At 35.4% G+C, this 18,440-nt stretch overlaps 1 protein-coding gene across 2 annotated transcripts in view; it reads left to right on the top strand.

The window, feature by feature from the left end:
* The window catches only part of COL21A1 (collagen type XXI alpha 1 chain), a gene marked incomplete at both ends in the record, with an annotated part of 65,386 nt that overhangs the window by 36,483 nt on the left and 10,463 nt on the right, over positions 1–18,440 (top strand). For both annotated transcript variants that reach the window (XM_084202294.1, XM_084202295.1), the window contains 5 exons: positions 10,771–10,815; positions 11,157–11,210; positions 15,386–15,439; positions 16,744–16,797; positions 17,236–17,307. In XM_084202294.1, coding sequence (XP_084058420.1) covers positions 10,771–10,815; positions 11,157–11,210; positions 15,386–15,439; positions 16,744–16,797; positions 17,236–17,307 — 279 coding nt within the window. The remainder of the gene's footprint in view (positions 1–10,770; positions 10,816–11,156; positions 11,211–15,385; positions 15,440–16,743; positions 16,798–17,235; positions 17,308–18,440) is intronic.

Genomic DNA, 18,440 nt, shown 5'->3' with positions numbered 1-18,440 from the left:
TCAGCATTATAGTCATAAGGGATGTAAAGGCTAGCATTTTCTCTGCAAATTTTATGGATCTGAAAATAACACCTATTTCTTTTTGAAAATTCTGACTTTTACCTGTAAATAAAAAAAAATGGCTATTTAGGTAAGATGATTTTTTTTTTCATAAACAGCTGAAGGTGATTATTTTTGTAGGCATGTGCCATGCATCATTATTTCTTTACAAGTAGGTTTGGTTAGTTGAATGCATTTTTTGGTATTGTTTCTTTATTCCTTCTTCTAACATCTAAATTGTAGAGGTAGACAGGGCAGAGTCTTGCTGATGACTTTTTGAGTGCTTGAGCTGCATAACAGATGTTGTTAGTTTTGTTCTCACTTGAGAAAGGGAGAGATGTTCTCACTTGAGAAAGGGAGAGATGACAGCTTTGACTGCACAATACTCCCAGCAGTGATTTGTTAATTACATAGTGCTGTAAGTCCAAACACGTTTTTTAGACTGAAGGCAAGTTTTTCTGTCAAATATAACTTCTAGGTAGCTGTATGTATTTTGAGCAGACTTTATTTCCAACCTAGGTTATCTTCATTCTGACTGACAAGGTATTTTAACTAAATTCATTCCATACAATAATTAGAGTTAATTGCTGTTAAGAAGATAAATATGAGAATAGTGCTGTAATGAAACAGGTAATTAAAAGAGTTCTAGAACTTCAAGCAGGCTAATCTGAGTTACTGTATTATTCCCATTTGACAAAGATGATACAAGACATGACAGCATAGCTGCTGATCCAAAGTGTGTTAAATCAATGGAAAGGTTCCCATTGAATTCAGCGTGGACTGGGGCCACAATAAATGCTGTAATAAACTTGGACCCACTAGCCTATTGCAGCTTGGAAAATAAAGCCTGCTTTTCTAAGTTGTAAAGCTAACAATTCTCTCCCAATTAATTCACACTTTCTGCCTGTTCATCATGATTTCTAATTTTTAAATTTATTTCCTCACACAGTGCAATTACATTAATACATTAATTTGCCATAATTATATCTTTTTTCTCCTTTTTTTTTGTCTACAGAGAGTTGGGAAAGTATTTTTGATTATATTTTGTTCATCTAATGCCATTTTAAATTTGATAATTTGGGAAAATCATGTAGAGAAGAGGTGGCATCCCTGCTAGCAAATAAGACTGCTTTATAAATGCAATGTTAACAAAGGAAAATTCTTTAAAATTGTAAGGAAATATGAAAGGAGCTCTAGTTGTAAACCCATTGTGGACATGAATGGCATATGCTATTAATAGTTGTAAATGGTACTCAGAGTGCTCTGTTTTCTGCTTGCATGCTATAGTCCTTTTTATGGCTACCCTGGCACTTTTTTTACTAATTCATATGCTGATAGAGGTTAGATGCCAGCATTCCTCCCCTATTGCTGATGTTTTATGAACATAGAAATAGAAATATCTCTAGCTACCATGTTATAACAGTTTAAAATCTTTCTATTAACTTGATAAGCTGTGTTCTAATAAACAGTTGCTTATCGTTTTGTTAAAATATCTCTTAAAAATTTCTTAATATTCTATAAGCTGAAAAGGAGTGTTAAACCAGTGTGATTCTGAAAGAATTGTCCTGCAGTGAGCACTTGAAGGTGCAATAATTGACTTCTAAGCACAAAATCAGTGGTAGTGATTATTTATTTGCATTCCATGAGTGATTCCAATGAGCTGGACCTGTTTATACACAAAACCACAGGCTCTTCTGAAGAGTTCGATTTCTTCTATGCATTGAAATAATTTGGGGTGTTTTTGGAAATTTTCACATAGAGACTTTAAGCTCGATATTATTCATCTTGGTTATCTGTACTGGAAAGTGAGCTTTAATTGCCAGATGAAGTGCTTTGGCATAAACTTATTCTGTCTAGAGTAAGACACATGTTGTTCCACCTGTGTTTTTTCCCCCTGAGGGAATGATGATATGTATCTTGAGCCTTTAGCTGTCATGTTTTCAGCTTGGCTTAGAGGGAATGTAGGGATCTGGTTTGAAACTAAGAGTGAATCAGTTTGGTGGTATGGATGTATTCATTACACATCCAATTAATTCTCTCATGATAATATTCCCCAAAAATATGAATAAATGTTTGCCTATTTAAATTTAGGATGTGCATTTAGGAAATTGCAGAGACTGTGATATGCATGTGCTTACAAAGATCACTGCCTTTTCTCTCCATACCAGAAAATAAATTTTCTTGGTATTAATATTGCAGTGGGTTTTTCTATAGAAATTGATTTTTTTGCATTTTAACATTATAGATATGCAATATGACAATGTGTTTTAAGTGGGAAAACATCAGTTAACTACAACAGATTATCATTCAAAAACATTTCTGATTAATTTTTTTTGTTACTTGAGCAAATGATGTACTGATACATTTCAAGTATATTACTTAATATACCATTTCTTGGACTGAGAAAAAGACATTCTAAAAAGTCAGTGGACTTGATCAAATGTAGATTTTTGAAAAGTTGAGTGGACAAATCCACACAACTGTAAATTGATCCTGTGTTCTTTATCAGAAATTTCTTTATTCTCAAGTATCAGTTAAAAGTGGGGTTGTTGATTTGGCTTAAATTAAAGAATTAAAGCAATATTGTGTGTGTGTGTGTCTGTGTGTGTCTGTGTGTGTCTGTGTGTGTGTGTGTACCTGTAACTGGTTATTTCAACCTGCTAAAAATAACAAGTAAAGATCTTGGAAGTTAAATAGTGGAATAAAATGGAATAAAATAAGTATACCTGAAGTGCTCAACATTCACTTCCTTTGATGTGATATTTAAAGAAGGACTCATTTGCGTACTTTTGGGTCCACCTGATGTCAGTAGTAGTATTTAGTACATTTCTGAACGCATGTGCTAATTTCATTTCAGCTGAAAAAGACTTTTCTGAAGGAGGAAAGGCTTGAAGAGAATGTTTGGGGTGGTATATGTTGTGTGTTGGGCTGGCATCTGACTATTAGTGCCCACAAAGTTGATGTTTATACTTCCCATTGTTTCACGTGTGCTGATTAATCTTTAAAGAACAGCATCTCCTTTTATTCTTGCCATGCAATTTTCTTCTTATGCAATTTTATGACTTAGGTAAATATCTGCTGGGATTTCCAGTGACCCTGAATACCAAGCAGAAACTTCCCCCAGTTTATTGCTGTATTTAGAAACCAAACATAGAGAGTAAAGTATGAATGAGGAAGGCAGTTGGTTAGAATGTAGCAGACATAAATATTTATGATTTCATTTGCACATTGCTGTTCTTTTCTATGCTTCACAACAGGTTTATAGTAAGTTACTTAACCACAAATAGAAAGAGGTTTACCAAAAGGATGTTTGACTTTCCTTCCTCTGATCCAGCTTCAACAGTGTAGCAAATTTTCCAGCAAGTCATCCTTCTTCTTCAACATGGGAGAAACCAGAGGAAAAAATTGTACCTGAGTCCTCAGAAGGTGTGAGTGACAGCCTCCTTGAGAGCTGTGGTCAGTGAGGTGATTCAAAGCACTCTAGCTGTATCTAGCTCTAAGTGCTGTATCTGGCATCAAATCTACAGCCTGCATTCTGAGAATTACCCAGAATGGTTTTCATTTCAACTCCTATAGTCAAGTACGAATCTATACTTAGTCTATTTCTTTGATGTGATTTTTTCTACAGTGAAACTGATATCTGCATTTAATTCATCATTAAATATGTGACACAAATAGAAGGGGTCATTTTTGTTTTGTCTTAGACAGTTTAGATATTTGGATTAATTAAAATTATTTTAATTGAATCCCTGCAGAAAATACACAAGAGAAAAACAAACAGCTTGTAGCAGGGCTGCTTTGTTACTTTTATATTCAAGTGGTAGTTGGGCTGTCAAAGTAATTAGTTACTGTTGTGTTTCTTCTGTGTGACCTGCTTGATCATTAGCATTGCATTATTCCTGTCCATAAACAGCTTTAAATGGGAAATTGAGAAGCTGATACTCAAGTTCAGACACTCAAGTAAATATAGTGCTAGAAAACCTGGGGAAATGTGGCACAGTAAGTTTCATTTTTTTTAATCCTTCCATACTAAAATTACTGCAAATTGAAGCTATGGAAAGTTTTGTCAGAATACAGTCTGGCTTCTGATCCATAACAAAACAAAGCAAATCAAAACACCATGATCCATAAGAGGGAATTTAAATCCATTTGTGAGATTTAGCTAATATTTCTACTAATACTAAACCATTTTAAGAAGCAACCTTTGCTTCTTATTGTGAAAATTAATTTTTGCTTTAGTAGTTAGTTTTAGTAATTAAATTTAGCCTTTATGATTGCTGAGTGAGTCAAGGTGTGATTTTCTTTCTTTGTGCTCTGGAAAGGTTTTGTCCCAGCCTTTGTTCCAATTTTACTTAGCTATTTTTTAAGCAGGTAACAGCTGCCAAACAGACTTGGACTAAGGAATTATCACAGAACTTTTTCTCTGGGAATGGATAGGAACATATAGAAAATTATTTTTTTTCACCTGTTATTTACTGCCAAATTCTCTCTGTCAGAGCTTTGGGACTTTCTTAGCCAAAAATGCAGGCTGGTCCATCCTGCTTAATAGCCAGCAATGGACCAATTCTGTAGGAATTTTACAGTCCCTTTTGGAACACAGTTTTACTGTTTTCTTCTGCTGCGTTCTGTGACCAATTTTGCAGAATCTGCCATATTTTTAAAAAAAGAAAAGAAAAAAAAAAAAAGCATGATTTATTGTTAAACTTACTCTCTGCTAATTTAACTGAGTGGTTCCTTACTATGGGAAGGAGATGTGGCTGAAAACTCTATCCATCTGCATCAGTGTGACCTGTGAGGACAGAACTCTTTGGTTATGGGGTGGGTGTAAGGAGCAGGGCAGCAGTCAGTGCTCTTTGGGGGGGCTTTGCTGGCCTCAGCCTGCCCTGTCTTACTGTGTGTAAGGTGCTCAAGCACTCTGACCCTCCTGAGTTTTTCCCTGTAATGTAAGTGGTGGATAAATTTTAAAGCATTTTGAAGGCTTGCAACTGTTTGAGTATCAGTGTGTTTAAGTGTCAGACGTAGGTCACTTTGTCAGCCTTTAGAAGTTTGTAGGTTTTCTGACAGATTGGATGTTGGTTATCCCAAACTCTAAGGTTGGTGCTAGCATGATAGGCAGAGGGAAGGCATTGTGGTGTCACCTGCAGGGCTGGGAGTTCAATTCTGTCTGCCCACCTTTGGATCCATGAAGATTTGGCATGGCTGATGCTTGTATTCTTTTGAGGGTTCTTTACAAGAAACAAGAGTGACACCAGTTTCAGCCTGTGACAAGATATACATAGTTTTCATTTTCTATCAGTATTTCCAGCTTTTAGATTATAGTTGTCCAAGGTCTGCGGTGTTGGCAATGCAATAAGGGTCACTCTGTTCCACATTTAACATGTGTGTTTTATTGCTAATAACTGATTTGCCAAAAAAGTGTTTGAAAACTGTGGTCTTATAACTGCAATGATCTTGGTAATGCTTTTTCCTTTCCTGAACTTAATTTAAAGCTGCTGTGCTGGTCTGGTGGATAGTCATTATGTCTGTGGGAATGCTTCTTTGTATGTAGCCCTTTTTTTTTCCTTTCATCAATTGCAACTACTCAGTAGTAGCAGATTCTGCTTCATTGAATTTCTTTTTCAGTTTTATACATTATCCAAATTTGGTTTGTCTCTTTCATTCTATTAGGATTATCAAGGATTTGCTATAATCCTTTAAAAAGTGTTTTGATTGTTGTACTTTCATCCAAATTATGGGTTGACTTGTACTTTTTTGCACGTCTCCAGTAAATCTCTCTTGTATCATCAAGTAGGCTTTGTCAAATAAGGATCAGTAATACATAAAGACTTGAGTTTTCCAGGTGTTTAGAGGGATCATGGGAACATGTGGATAGATAGATATCTTTTGTGTGTTGTGTTCTATTGCTGTAATTTATGTAAGACCCTTTAGGGTCGTCTCAGAATCGCAGATTTTTCAGAGTGGAAGGAACCATTTGATTGAAACATAAATCAGAGAACTCATATATGCTAGAAAAACCATCTTTTTATCAGAAGAAAATAAGATCATAATGACAAGTATACTAAAGTTCTCTACATCTACCTGGGGAATTGACTGCAAAGCAGTTTGCTCGTAACAAAGCAGCTTTTGGAAATAGTCTACAATTTCACATCTTCCAGAGAAGAGATTAAAATTTTATGATTATGAATATGTTACCTGTAGCCTAGAACTTCCTACTTTCCATAACAGGGTATCCTGTCCTACCAGGAACTGAAGAAATGGGGAATATTAATATTAAAGACATTAGCAGAAAATAAAGAATAAAAATGACCTAATATATACTCATTTTAAGACTAAAATAGGTTTTGTTTTGTTCTTAAAAAAGGTCTTCTGTGTGGTTTTTTCTGCTGTTTGCAAGCATAAAATTAACCATGAGGGGGATGCAAATAATCCTGGTACTAGCTGCAAAAAGCAGGAAATATTTAGAGAAATGCAGCTTGTGTCTTAAAAATGCTTACATCTAGTTAAACTGTATATGAGGCCCCAGGCAATTTCCTTAAAGGATTTTTTCATGGGGCTGCATGGAAGAAAGTCCATCTGTTTAATATAATCCAAAACAAAAATAGACACCTCATGATTAATGAAAACTACAGGAAAATTTTTCCAGGGATTGTGAACACATTTTCCTCTTACAGTTCAGTTCTTGGAGTTCCATTCTATTACAGTTAAATCCATTCTATCTGCCAGCTATTATCAAAGAATGGAAGATTTATTTAAATTGTCGAAACTGAAATAAAGCAGAATATTTATACAGAATTTTGTAACTGTCAAAATTGAGGTTCATCATCACAACAGAAACAAATTAATGCTTTTGGGTGTTCTGAAGTCCCAGCTGTGCAGGCTGCAGCTGAGGAAGCATCCAGGGATTTGGTTGCATACCGAGATGAGCTTCATTTGGCAATGTGATCCTGAGACAGAAGGAGATATCGAGGTGTGTGGGATTTGGCTGCCTGGGCATGGCCACCAGGAGCCATTGGAGTTGTATGAGGATAGCTGCAGCATCTGGCAGGCACAACACAGTTTTTGGAGCAGAGTGAGATCTTTTTCAAAGGGTAGATTTGCCATCCCACAGTACCATCAGTGACACTAGAGATTATTTCAATTATCTACGTGGCATTCAAGTGTCATTTCAGGTCCTGGGTTGCCCTGCAAAGCCTCCCCAGGCCTAACCAGGCCTTAGAAAGCTGACAGGCTTCTAGGTACACATAGTTGAGATACAGTAGAAGATAAATTATTAAACAAGCAACAGAGGCTGAATAAAGAATAAGGACAGCAGTCCTTACCTAGTCTCCAAAAATCTTAGGTAGTTGCCAGACAGGTACATGATGACATTAGTTTTTAGGCACAAACTCAGCTGTGTGTGATAAAACTGCAGGTGAGAATTTTTAGAATAAACATGACTTTAAACCAAAGAATTAGAATTGCTAGACTGCTAGACTATCTTGCTGGCTTTACATTTCATGTGATTATAGGGCTTGCTGATAAAGGCTAAAATAATGAATAATATTGCAGGCTTTTATGGGGTAAGGGAAGACTTCCCATTTAAGGGAAAATTTCAAATAAAGGAGGAAGGCATTGGAATGAAGTGAAGGTAATTGATGAAGTCAGATTGATGATGCTGAAAGAACTGAGGCAGTACTTGCAATTAACTTGATTTTTAAATATGAAGAAATACTGAATAAACCTTTCATGAAGTTTGATGTAAAAGAAAAAGGGGAACAAATTGACCAATTCAAAGTGTAGAAATTCTCCAACTCACACAAGGATGGAAATCAGTAAAGCACCGTAGATGGTTTGATTTTCAGATATTCTGGCTAGAAATGTAATGCTAGTTTCTATTGCTGTTATATCTGCATATGTGCAACACAAACCATTTAACTTGCATTTTCTGGAAAGGCAAGGAAAAAGAAACTTTAGAATTACAACTCCTTTTCATATTTTATACAAACAAAATGTGCTCGATAGCTTTGCAAAGGACATCCCCAAAGGCAGGGTTTTTTTTCTATAGGCCAATGAATCATGAACTATTACACAGCATTGATTCTATTACTCCCAGTGGGTGGCAGTTTTCCCATTTGTAGCAGTTCCAAACATTGTTTTTCCCTTAGTGGCAGAAAAATTGCTTGGTAAATGTGTTTCATATTAAGTTTTGATTAAATACAGGCATTTGTGATAATTTTAGTTGCAATATACTCTTCAAAAAAATAAAATTTTGTCTTACAAAGGGAGTAAAACTAATTGCTTTGCCTCAGATTTTAAAGTTAGAATGTATTTTTTTATAATTATAGTAAAGTTTCTTTGACAGCTTAGTTAGTGTTATGTCATCTTACTAAATATAACTTCCTATTCAAAATGTCTATGGAACTAAAAAAAAAAAAAAAAAAAAAGATGCTCAGATTCTAAGGATTTGTATTGTGAATGAGGGAACAAGATACATTTCCAAAGCTTGATTTGGCTTTTGACTTAGAAGTTAGGTAAGAAACTCCTGATATCTAGACTACCTTTTAACCTTGTCTTCTGAGAAAGTGCAAATAATTCTAAATGGCTTAACCAGAGATTATCCATGTAAATGGAAGTCATAGATTGGGACAGATAATCACAAAACAATAAATTTTAATTTTTTAGGTATTCTGGAGCTGATTCTACAGAAATTAGTCCTTGTAATTACTTAACCATAGAACCATAGAAGCTACACAGAAAAATAACTCGTGGGAAATACTTGTTCTTTATGATCAAATTAGCCACTTCATTCTCCTTTTGTGCCAGTCTACATGTGGAGAGTAACTGAAAATCTCCACCCCATGCACTCTGGAAATCACTCACATCGGCGTAAGTGATATATTCATTCTTAGCTGAGTGAATGTTAATGAACCGTGAGAGAATTTTAAGGGTTTAGACCAACTCTCACTGACACAAGGGTCTAATTTCCACATACCTCAGTAGTGCAGAATCAGTTATAAAGGGGAAAAAAAAGAGGGGGAAGGAAAGGAAATATGACTTAGTTTTACAATTGTTGTTCTTGGGGTTTCGTCTTTCTTTTCTGATTTAAAATTAATGTTGTGTACCAGCAATTTATTTTAACCAAGAAAGATCAACACAGCTCAGCGGGACATTGTGTTTCTTCTGGGCATGCTCATATCATGGTAAATAATTTGTTGTGTTGAATAAGTGTGTGGAACTGTCTTCTCTGAGCCCTCCAAATTGCATAGAAATGTAACTGGAAGTCTCTAGTACGTTCAGGACAAGAAGATTGCTGCCTAGTGGGATGTTTTTCAGCATATAATAAATTCTGGTTTATATTACAGGTAGAGACACTCATCATTTGGTTATATATTTTATAGCTACAGAAAAAAAACCACCCTACATTATTAAATATTATAATTATATTAAATAATTATATTGAGAACTCACTGATGGGTCTGGAAATTCCTAAATGTGGTGACAAACATGCCCTATTTCCCATCTCTTTATTTGTGCAAAAGATCTAAGAAGGTTTTGGATGAAAGTTAAGAAGAGTTATATAACATAATGTGAGTGGAAGTCTCAGTATGATGTATTATTTTCAAGTTATTTTTATTGCATTATTTGATCTCTTCCTTTAATGATAGGTACATTGGATTTTTGATGGTCTGTAAAATGCTCAGGATGTATTTGTTAACTCATATGGCATTGACCAATGAACTGTTTCTACTTTGGGGGTCATTATTTACTAAAAGTGGGTGTAAACTGCAAAACAATGGGACTATCTTTTGCACAGATGTAATTCATATGGAAACTATTAGGTTATGGCTGTTAAATTCATATTATGTTTTCCCATAGAATATATTGGTTTCAGTGGTGTCTAGAACAGTTGTCTTGTCTTCACTGCACCATATTATTTTCAGTATTAGATTAATATGTAAAGTCTGTAAGCCAAATTCTTGCTGCAAATTAGTTATGGTACAAGTACGAACATTGTCTGTCCAAAAAATTTGAATAGTTTTTACTTGAGAGAGAAAATAGACTAACTGAATGTAGACTTCTGCATTAAGCATATACAGAGGTCTGTTTTAACCTGAATCATGTTTGATTAAATGGTCACTGTTAGAAAAATGTGAGATATACTGTAGAGCTGAATGAGCAATGATGCTGAGGAAATGGCAGAGATCTTCAAGTATTTATGAAGGTGGAAGCTAGTATACATCAAATAAAATGTATCTGTCTCTTTAAAGTCACTGTATTTTAGATAATATGATCTGTCATGCTGATGGTCCCGTTGACCAGCGCTTTTGCTTTAACTTATGTGGGAAAGCTTATGGATAATGTAAAGTGGCTCCTTTCCATGTGTCAGTCAGGGTTTTGGGGCAAGCAAGAGCATATGAGCCTGCTGAGTAGACATGGACTACTGCAACCAAAGCAGTGGGGAACAATTTAACATTAATGTCTCACTGTATCTCTAGAGTAGTCTGCATGTTTCCAGCTGAAGCTCTTTCTCCTCCTATGTGTTTTTGGTGCTTTGAGGGATATTGCTATTCTTTGGGTTTTTTTGTTGTTGGCTTTTTTTGTATTTTTGTTGTTGTTTGTTTTGTTCTGTTCTGTTCTGTTTTGTTTTGTTTGTCCCTGTCCATATTTTGAACCGAAATCTCTTAGGCAAATGCTAAAAAATGTCTAGTGAAATTATTCCCTATATTTAAAAGCTTTATTTTCTCTTCTCAGGGAATTCCTGGGATTCCTGGAAATCAAGGAGCAAAAGGACAAAAGGTACTATTAGCTGTTCAAAACACACTTGAAACCTATACTATATATACCCATTCCAAACTAAGGGTTCAGGCTTAGAGAAGAGTTTTCATTGTGAGGATTTATTACATCAAATCGTGCTGCAAAAGATTGGAAACAATTCATGGCATGGTTAAAAATCTCTAACTAGGTTTTACTTTAACTACTCCAGAAAGAAGGAATAGTTTAAAAAGAACCATGCTAATTTCCTAATATATTTAAAAACAATCTTACTAATTAAATCTGCATAGTTAAAGAATATATTTTAAAATGTTAAGTATACACACATTAGTCATAGAATTTTTCTCTTTATGTAAAAAATACAGGGTGAAATTGGACTGCCAGGTCAACCAGGAGCAAAAGGGTCACCAGGAGATACTGTAAGTTTCAAAATTGTGTTATTATGAACAAATAATTGCAGTGTTGCCATTCTGTGCTTGTCATAAACAAGCATGCAATGGCAAATACAGGAACAAACTAGCATTTGCAGGTTGGAAGGACAGGGCTATGGTAAATCTAAATTTTTAGCTCAATGACATATTTGCAGCATGGAAATTCTGGCTGAAAGCTGTGAACTGTTGTTTCTTTGTTACCCTTGCTGTTACTTTAAGCTTTTGAATATTTTGACAAAAGGTGAGTTTATGTTTTTATAGGTTCTTGGATTCTGATAGTTGTTAAGAGATTGTATTTTTCAGTTTAATAACTTGTCCGTCTCATGATTGATCTCTCCTGTCATTTTTTGAGGTCTTTCCCTATGAAAATCTTCATCAGTGAACTTCTTCTTGACATTCAGTAGTCAGGCTGGATTTCATCCATTTTGATAGACAAAGGGAGTTCTGATGTCCCTTTGTAGTGTTAAATGTACAAGTAGTATGTATTTATATCTTCAAGGACAAATACAGAATACTCAGTGGTTCTCTAAAAGGGCTTTGTTATTAATTTCTCCATCATCAATACTGTCACACTGTTAAGACCAACTTAGTAGCCACCTTTTCTTGAATGACAGGAATAATCTTTTCAGGGACCATTCTTTCTCACTTTCAGTGACTGCAGGGGTGTTATGGTGGCTTGTGCCTCACTTGGTTGGATAAGAGAAAGAAGGAAGAGGATGCCAAGGATCTCAATGTGAACTTTTTAATCCTCTTTCTTGATGAATCTCTTTAACATCCTAGCTAAGGTTACATCTTCTAGAGTGTGTAAGGTCAGACCTGAAACCAAAATTACTTGGGCTTACATCCCACTGCAGTATTCCCTGTTCTGAAGAGAATCCTTGTTTGGATGGAGTTTAGCAACACGTATGTTGACCACCTGTCCTGTGTAATTACATGTCGCTGCATGCCAAATCAGCCATCTGGGTATGAAAGTAGCTACTAACCTAAGCATCATTTATGTACTGGTGTGCTGGAGTGTTCCTCATGGTATGGCTTCTCTTCTCTTCTCTTCTCTTCTCTTCTCTTCTCTTCTCTTCTCTTCTCTTCTCTTCTCTTCTCTTCTCTTCTCTTCTCTTCTCTTCTCTTCTCTCAACTGATGTAGTTTTTGTTGGAGACAGAAATTGTAATTAGTTTGGAGTTTTAAAAATTCTGGGCTCCTTTGTTATCCAGTACATTCTGAATGTCCTACACAGTATACTCACCCCGTATACAAACAGCATCTCTTCCTTTCCTGACTACCACAGGCACAATCACTACATCACAGCTGTCAGAATATAGAGTACGCTAGTTAATTTTGTTTTCATGAACTTTGAGGACTTTTCCAGCTACCTCCTCAAGTTCTCTGGAAAAAAATAGATCTCCTCGACAATCAGTTATTGCAGTTGTCCAGAACAAATTTGGATGAAACACTGCCTGAACTGGAAGTTTAAATGTCCCTACTCTTAGTTAACACATAAACATTTGTTCTCTCACCTATTTTTATTTTTATTGCCTGTTACTGGAATTTTTATTTCCTGTTACTGGAATTTATTTCTCCATTTCTTTCTGAGCAAATCTGAGCAAAATGCTAGAGGGAAGGCTATATCATCAACTCCAATAAAGCCTTGTGGGATTCCAAAGTGCTCATATTTATTTAACTCACCTACCATGTTTTCTTCAAATTTTATTTAGATAAACAACATCTGGTTCATGATACAGTTGAAAATAATTTATTTTCTCTTTCCTGTAAATTCATTTAATGTATTTTTTTTGTCACATGATAAATTAAGTAGGAGATTGATGCATGGAATATGTGAATATATTATATGGCATTAGGGAATTTAAACCAGAAAAGATAGTGGGATTTTCCTTGTATTAGTCACACTGAATATGTTTGTTCCAGAAAACACAGATGGAAAGCTTGTGGATGGTCTATTAATAGCTTGGGAAAGTTTTTCAGTAACAAGCTCTTCTTCAGTAATCACTATCCCTATTGCATTGCCAACACCAGCAATTTATTAATTTACCTGACATATAATGTCAGCTCTGCAAAATAGGATAATAATACTATATTTTATGTTCTTGTTCTACACTTTTGTTCAGGACATTCTCTTCTCTTCTAATTTTTTATAGTTTTTAGATTCTGTTCACAAGCTTTTCCTATATCGCATCTGAAAGTTTCCTTCTTGCTGTGTGCTGATTTTATTTAGTAGTTTCCATGTAATTTTTTAAACAAAACAAGTAAAATATGGCCTAGTAATGAAAGTGTAAGAAAGGAAACCAGGAAAAATGGACTTTATTTCTCCTTTTCCTGCAGATGTATTCTTGACCTTTAATTATACTAAATGTATTTTCTTATTTGCCTTCTCTGGTGTGTATTTGCAGGTCAATGTGGATACATAGCTGATTTAACCTTAAAAAAAAGAGAAGCTATTCTGTACCTATAGTATTTCTGCTTTGTGTAAGATAAAAGGAATGAGGGACATTTTTGGTGAGCATATGCCACTTCTGTAACCCAAAGACTGATGTGGATTTCACTAGAAATGATCTAGTGTTGTGGTAGAGTGTCTATGGCCTAAAGAATAAGTTGCTATATATATTGATGGAAAGTTTTGATGACCAGTATTTTCTTATCATAAAGCAGGCAAGAGACATGAATTAATCTGTGGTTTATTTGTATTAATCTTTGGTTAATAATAAAGCACAGGTGAAATACCAAAAAGCTGATGAAATTCTGAAAACAATGGCTACAGAGAATTACTTCTTGCTTTAGGCATTCTGAATTTTCTCTTCTATAGTGGAAACAAAGACACCCTTTAAGTTTTAGTTTAGTTTTAAACAAATTAAGTTAATTTTTTTTTGCAAAGCTGAGTGGTTATCTGTGTGAGAAATTATATCTGTTTTCGATCACACATGACTTTTAAAAGAAGTCTGAGATAATGTCATGGGAGTGAATTTTTCCTAACATTTATTACTTAACAGAAGGTGATTGTTTTTATTTATATGAAAGCGAAGATTAAATACAGCAATAGCAGTAAATTTTGAAAATATTATTGGTTGGAATAATTGATAAAATTTAATCTCTGACAAGTTAGATTTCCAGGCCTTACTTCTTTGACTTTCTTTATAATTTTTCATTTCTGTATTATTTTATGCTACTCTTTTTGCTGATTGTATTTCACAGTATTTAAGCAAGTCCAAGTAAAACAATAATAATATATTGATTTTATTGATGCATGCAGTTCTAGACTAAAAGTGAAGTGAGATGAAATGGTGAAATAGAGAATTGTTAACACCAGATGTGGAAAATGTGATTAATGGGAATTCCTTCCTGGAAAGTATGATTTCAAAGAAGGATTTCTTTTCTAATGTATACTTGAGACTAGCATTAAACAGAAATTAAGGAAGTCAGCCCTTTGATGATTTAATACTCTTGAGCTCTTATTTTAGGTAGGGAACAGGCAGCTAAACATGCCTTTATGAACATGACTCCATTTGTGGAGTCCAAGAGGTTGTTTTGGCTTTGTACATGTGCTGAAGTGTCATGATCTGAAATGGCAGAAGCTATTGGGTTCTTGAATTAGTAGTTTAACTCTGAAGATTTTGCAGAAGATAAAAAGGTGCGGCCCCAAAAGTTAATTGCTCCTGATAAATCTCCACAATTTGATCCACAATGGATCAAGTTATGACAACCTTTGAGGGACACACAGTCAGAAAGAAGAAAGAGAATTATGAAATGCCAGAAATACTTCTGTTGGTTTTGGAAAACCTTAGCAGAACCCAAGAAACTTTTGTGTCACTTTCAGTTATAACTAAAGATGCATTACAGACTGGGTCTTGAGCTGAAGAATTTTTCTCTCAGGAGTATTCTATGACAGCCTGTTCATTTTTCCTGTATGATTTTTTCCTATTACACAGTAGCCCTTCATTGGAAGGTCTGCTGTGGTCATTTAGACCATAGAAGGTCTAAATAATCCACTGTACTCTATCAAAACTGTCGCCTGTATAGTAGTAAGATAAAATAAATTGTATTTACTGTTTAATTCATGAAAGAAATAGAATAATGATCCTACTAATACGATACCAAGCTCATTATTCCTCTGTTTTAGTACAGAAATGCCTCTCTCTTTTTCATAAATAAATAGGGTTTGATGGGACCAGAAGGTTCACTTGGTCTACCTGGAGCTCCTGGGCCTAAGGTAAGTGTCTGACTCAATTTGCTGGTGACTGATAAATGACTGCTTTGCATGCAAATTTCATCTGGACAATTCCAGGATTTTGTAGCTTATTTTTTGATGTATTGAATATTGGTGAGCAGCTGTATGATTTTCCCTGTGTTACCTTTTATGATAGTTCAGTCTCAAGAGAGGTTAATATAACTCAGTAAATGGCATCTGCCCTCCCATGAGGTTTTTAGCAATTGTGGAAATGGTCATGAGACTTTGTTTCAGCTTTACAGTCCTGGAAAATATTCTGCAATGCCGGAAACCTGATAATTCTCAATATACATCTGAACTTTCCCATGTTACATTTATTTATATTTTAATTGTGTTCAATAATGTTATGTGCTGTTTCTTCCACCCAAGGAGCCAAAATTATTTCAGATGTAACTTTATTGATTGCACTGCAGCTACAGCAAGAACTAATTACACCAATGTTCTCAAAAGCTAAAATAAATACAAAAAATTCAGATTGGCTAGTGTAACTTTTTTATTTAATTCAAAATGAGTTTTAGATTAAATTGTAAGTAAGTATTGAATTGTATGTCCTAGAGAATATTTAGGAATACAAAATCCATTTCCCTAACTTTGCATTTACATTTAGATCCCTTTCCCCCATACATAATTCTGCATCCAAAGTGCATATACATTTTTTATAATTGTATACTAAAAAATAGCATTTTTTTAAAGTATTAATGTTTTCTATGGTCAAGAAGGTTGAATACCTATCATACAACTAACAATTAATTAGCTGTATTTTTGTCTGTGAAAAAATGCTTTTATTTTGTATATTTATCTCACTTAGAATATAAGCTGTTTCTTAGAAATCATTCTTAATAAGCTCATTCTTACAGAAGTCCATCATAATGTAGTCAATAATTCTTAGATTTAATGCAAATCCTCATGCTGAATATATGACTAATTCCATTGGCTGTGATAAAAGCCAGAACATAAATAAGTATTTTGACTTAGACAGTTAAATAAGATGATGGAAATGTGAGGTCAGTACACACAAATTTGGTGTGACTGTGTGAGGCAAATGAGGCAGGTGGAGATGGGACAGGTATGCAGAAGCTGGCAGATCAGGTTTTGTCATCAGTGTCTCATCTTTCCTGAGAGAAAGTTAAATCTTCAGACTACCTGAAATGGAGAAGAACCTCAGCCTTTCAGTCACTACCTCGGCCCATTTTTAAGAGTCAGTTTTTCAGCAGCGTCTGTTTATGTTTGTTAGACATACCACATGTGACAAAACATGATGATGTATCCCCCACATTGTTCTATAGGGTGATAAAGGTGAACCAGGAATACAGGGGAAACCAGGATCATCAGGAGCCAAGGTAAATATGATTCTGGAAGTGTTCTAGTTAAAGATGTACTAATTTTCCATTATTTTCCCATGTTAATTATAAGGCAGTTTGTTTCACAGTAAAGTATTAGTTAACATCCCATTGCATCAGAATCCATTTGATGACTTACTCTTACTAATTTTACACTAGATTTTAGGCTGTGAAAATCAGATATTCATTAAGTTCAAACCTGCAAACATTGTGGTTACTTGAGGTAGTATTTTTTGTGTAATTTTGAAACATCAACTGTATTAAAAGACAATAAAAATAGATACTGAATGTGGCTTCTCTATATTCACCATCCCTTCAAAACTCCTTCCAACTCCTTCAGTCATCTTCAGTTGTAAAATTTCATAATGTTGTAGCTGAAGCGTATCATGTGTGCCTGAGAAACATGCAATGCACTGACAAAGCTATTGTATTACTCAGGGTGATCTGGGAATACCAGGGGCTCCAGGTGAACCAGGCTACCCAGGCATTCCTGGTACCCAGGGATTAAAAGTAAGTATTTTTTTCCAGTTTTACATTAATTGTAACTTTTTTTGGAAGTGCTTTTCTTATAAGTGATCATTATTTTACAAAATCCTTTCTCTAAATATATCATTATTATTAGTTAACAGACAAATTTAAAACAATAATATGTCCATCCTGAAAATTTTCTTCTGAAGGATAAAGCCCTTGATGTGAAGGCATTTGTGGTGACTTGACCTTGGATGAATTCCAGGTGCCCACCAAACTGCTCCATCACTCCCCTCTTAAGCAGGGCAGGGAAAAAAAAATCAAGAAAATAAGATGGGAGAAAGCTCATGGGACAAGATAAAGGCAGTTTAATAAAGCAAAAGGAAAGGACGTGTGGAAGCAAAGTAAAACAGAGTATTTATTCTCTGCTTCCTGTCAGTATGTGCTGTCCCACTCATTCCTGGGAAGCAGGACTTCAGTACACATCGAGGTTTGGAAGACAAATGTCACAATAATGAAACTTCTTCTCCCTCCCCCTTCCTTTAGCTTTTATTGCTGGACAGATATCTTATGGCATGGAATATCCCTTTCAGTTTAGGTCATCTGCTCTGGCTATGTCATAGAACCATAGAAAGATCATCTAGTTCCAGCCCCCATGTCGTGGGCAGGGACACTTCCTTCCACTGGACGAGGTGGCTCAAAGACACATCCAAGTTGGCCTTGACACTACACCTTCTCTGAGCAACCTATCTCAGTGCCTCATCACCTTCCAAATAAGGAATTTCTTCCTAATAAACCTAGTTCCAGTTTGAAGCCATTCCCTCTTGTCCTGTCATTACGGCTCCTTGTGAAAAGTACCTCTCCAGCTCTCTTCTTAGACACTTTTAGGTGCTGGAAGGCTGCTCTAAGGTCTCTCCAGAGCCTTCTCTTCTCTGGGCTGAGCAACCCCAGCTCTCTCAGTCTGTTTTCATGAGAGAGATGCTCCAGCTGCCTAATCATCTTCATGGCCCTCTGCTGGACTTGAACTAGCAGATCCATGTCCTCCTGGAGCTGGACACAGGTGGAGTCTCAGGAGAGCGGAGTGGAGGGGGAGAATCGCATCCCTCGCCCTGCTGGCCACACTGCCTTTGATGCAGCCCAGGATGCAGTTGGCTTTCTGGGCTGGAAGTGCACAT

Source organism: Fringilla coelebs, assembly GCF_963513975.1.
Source record: "Fringilla coelebs genome assembly, chromosome: 3".
NCBI classification, from domain to species: Eukaryota; Metazoa; Chordata; class Aves; order Passeriformes; family Fringillidae; genus Fringilla; species Fringilla coelebs.
The sequence above is the reverse complement of the archived record's forward strand: the minus strand, read 5'-3'. Positions and strand labels throughout refer to the sequence as shown.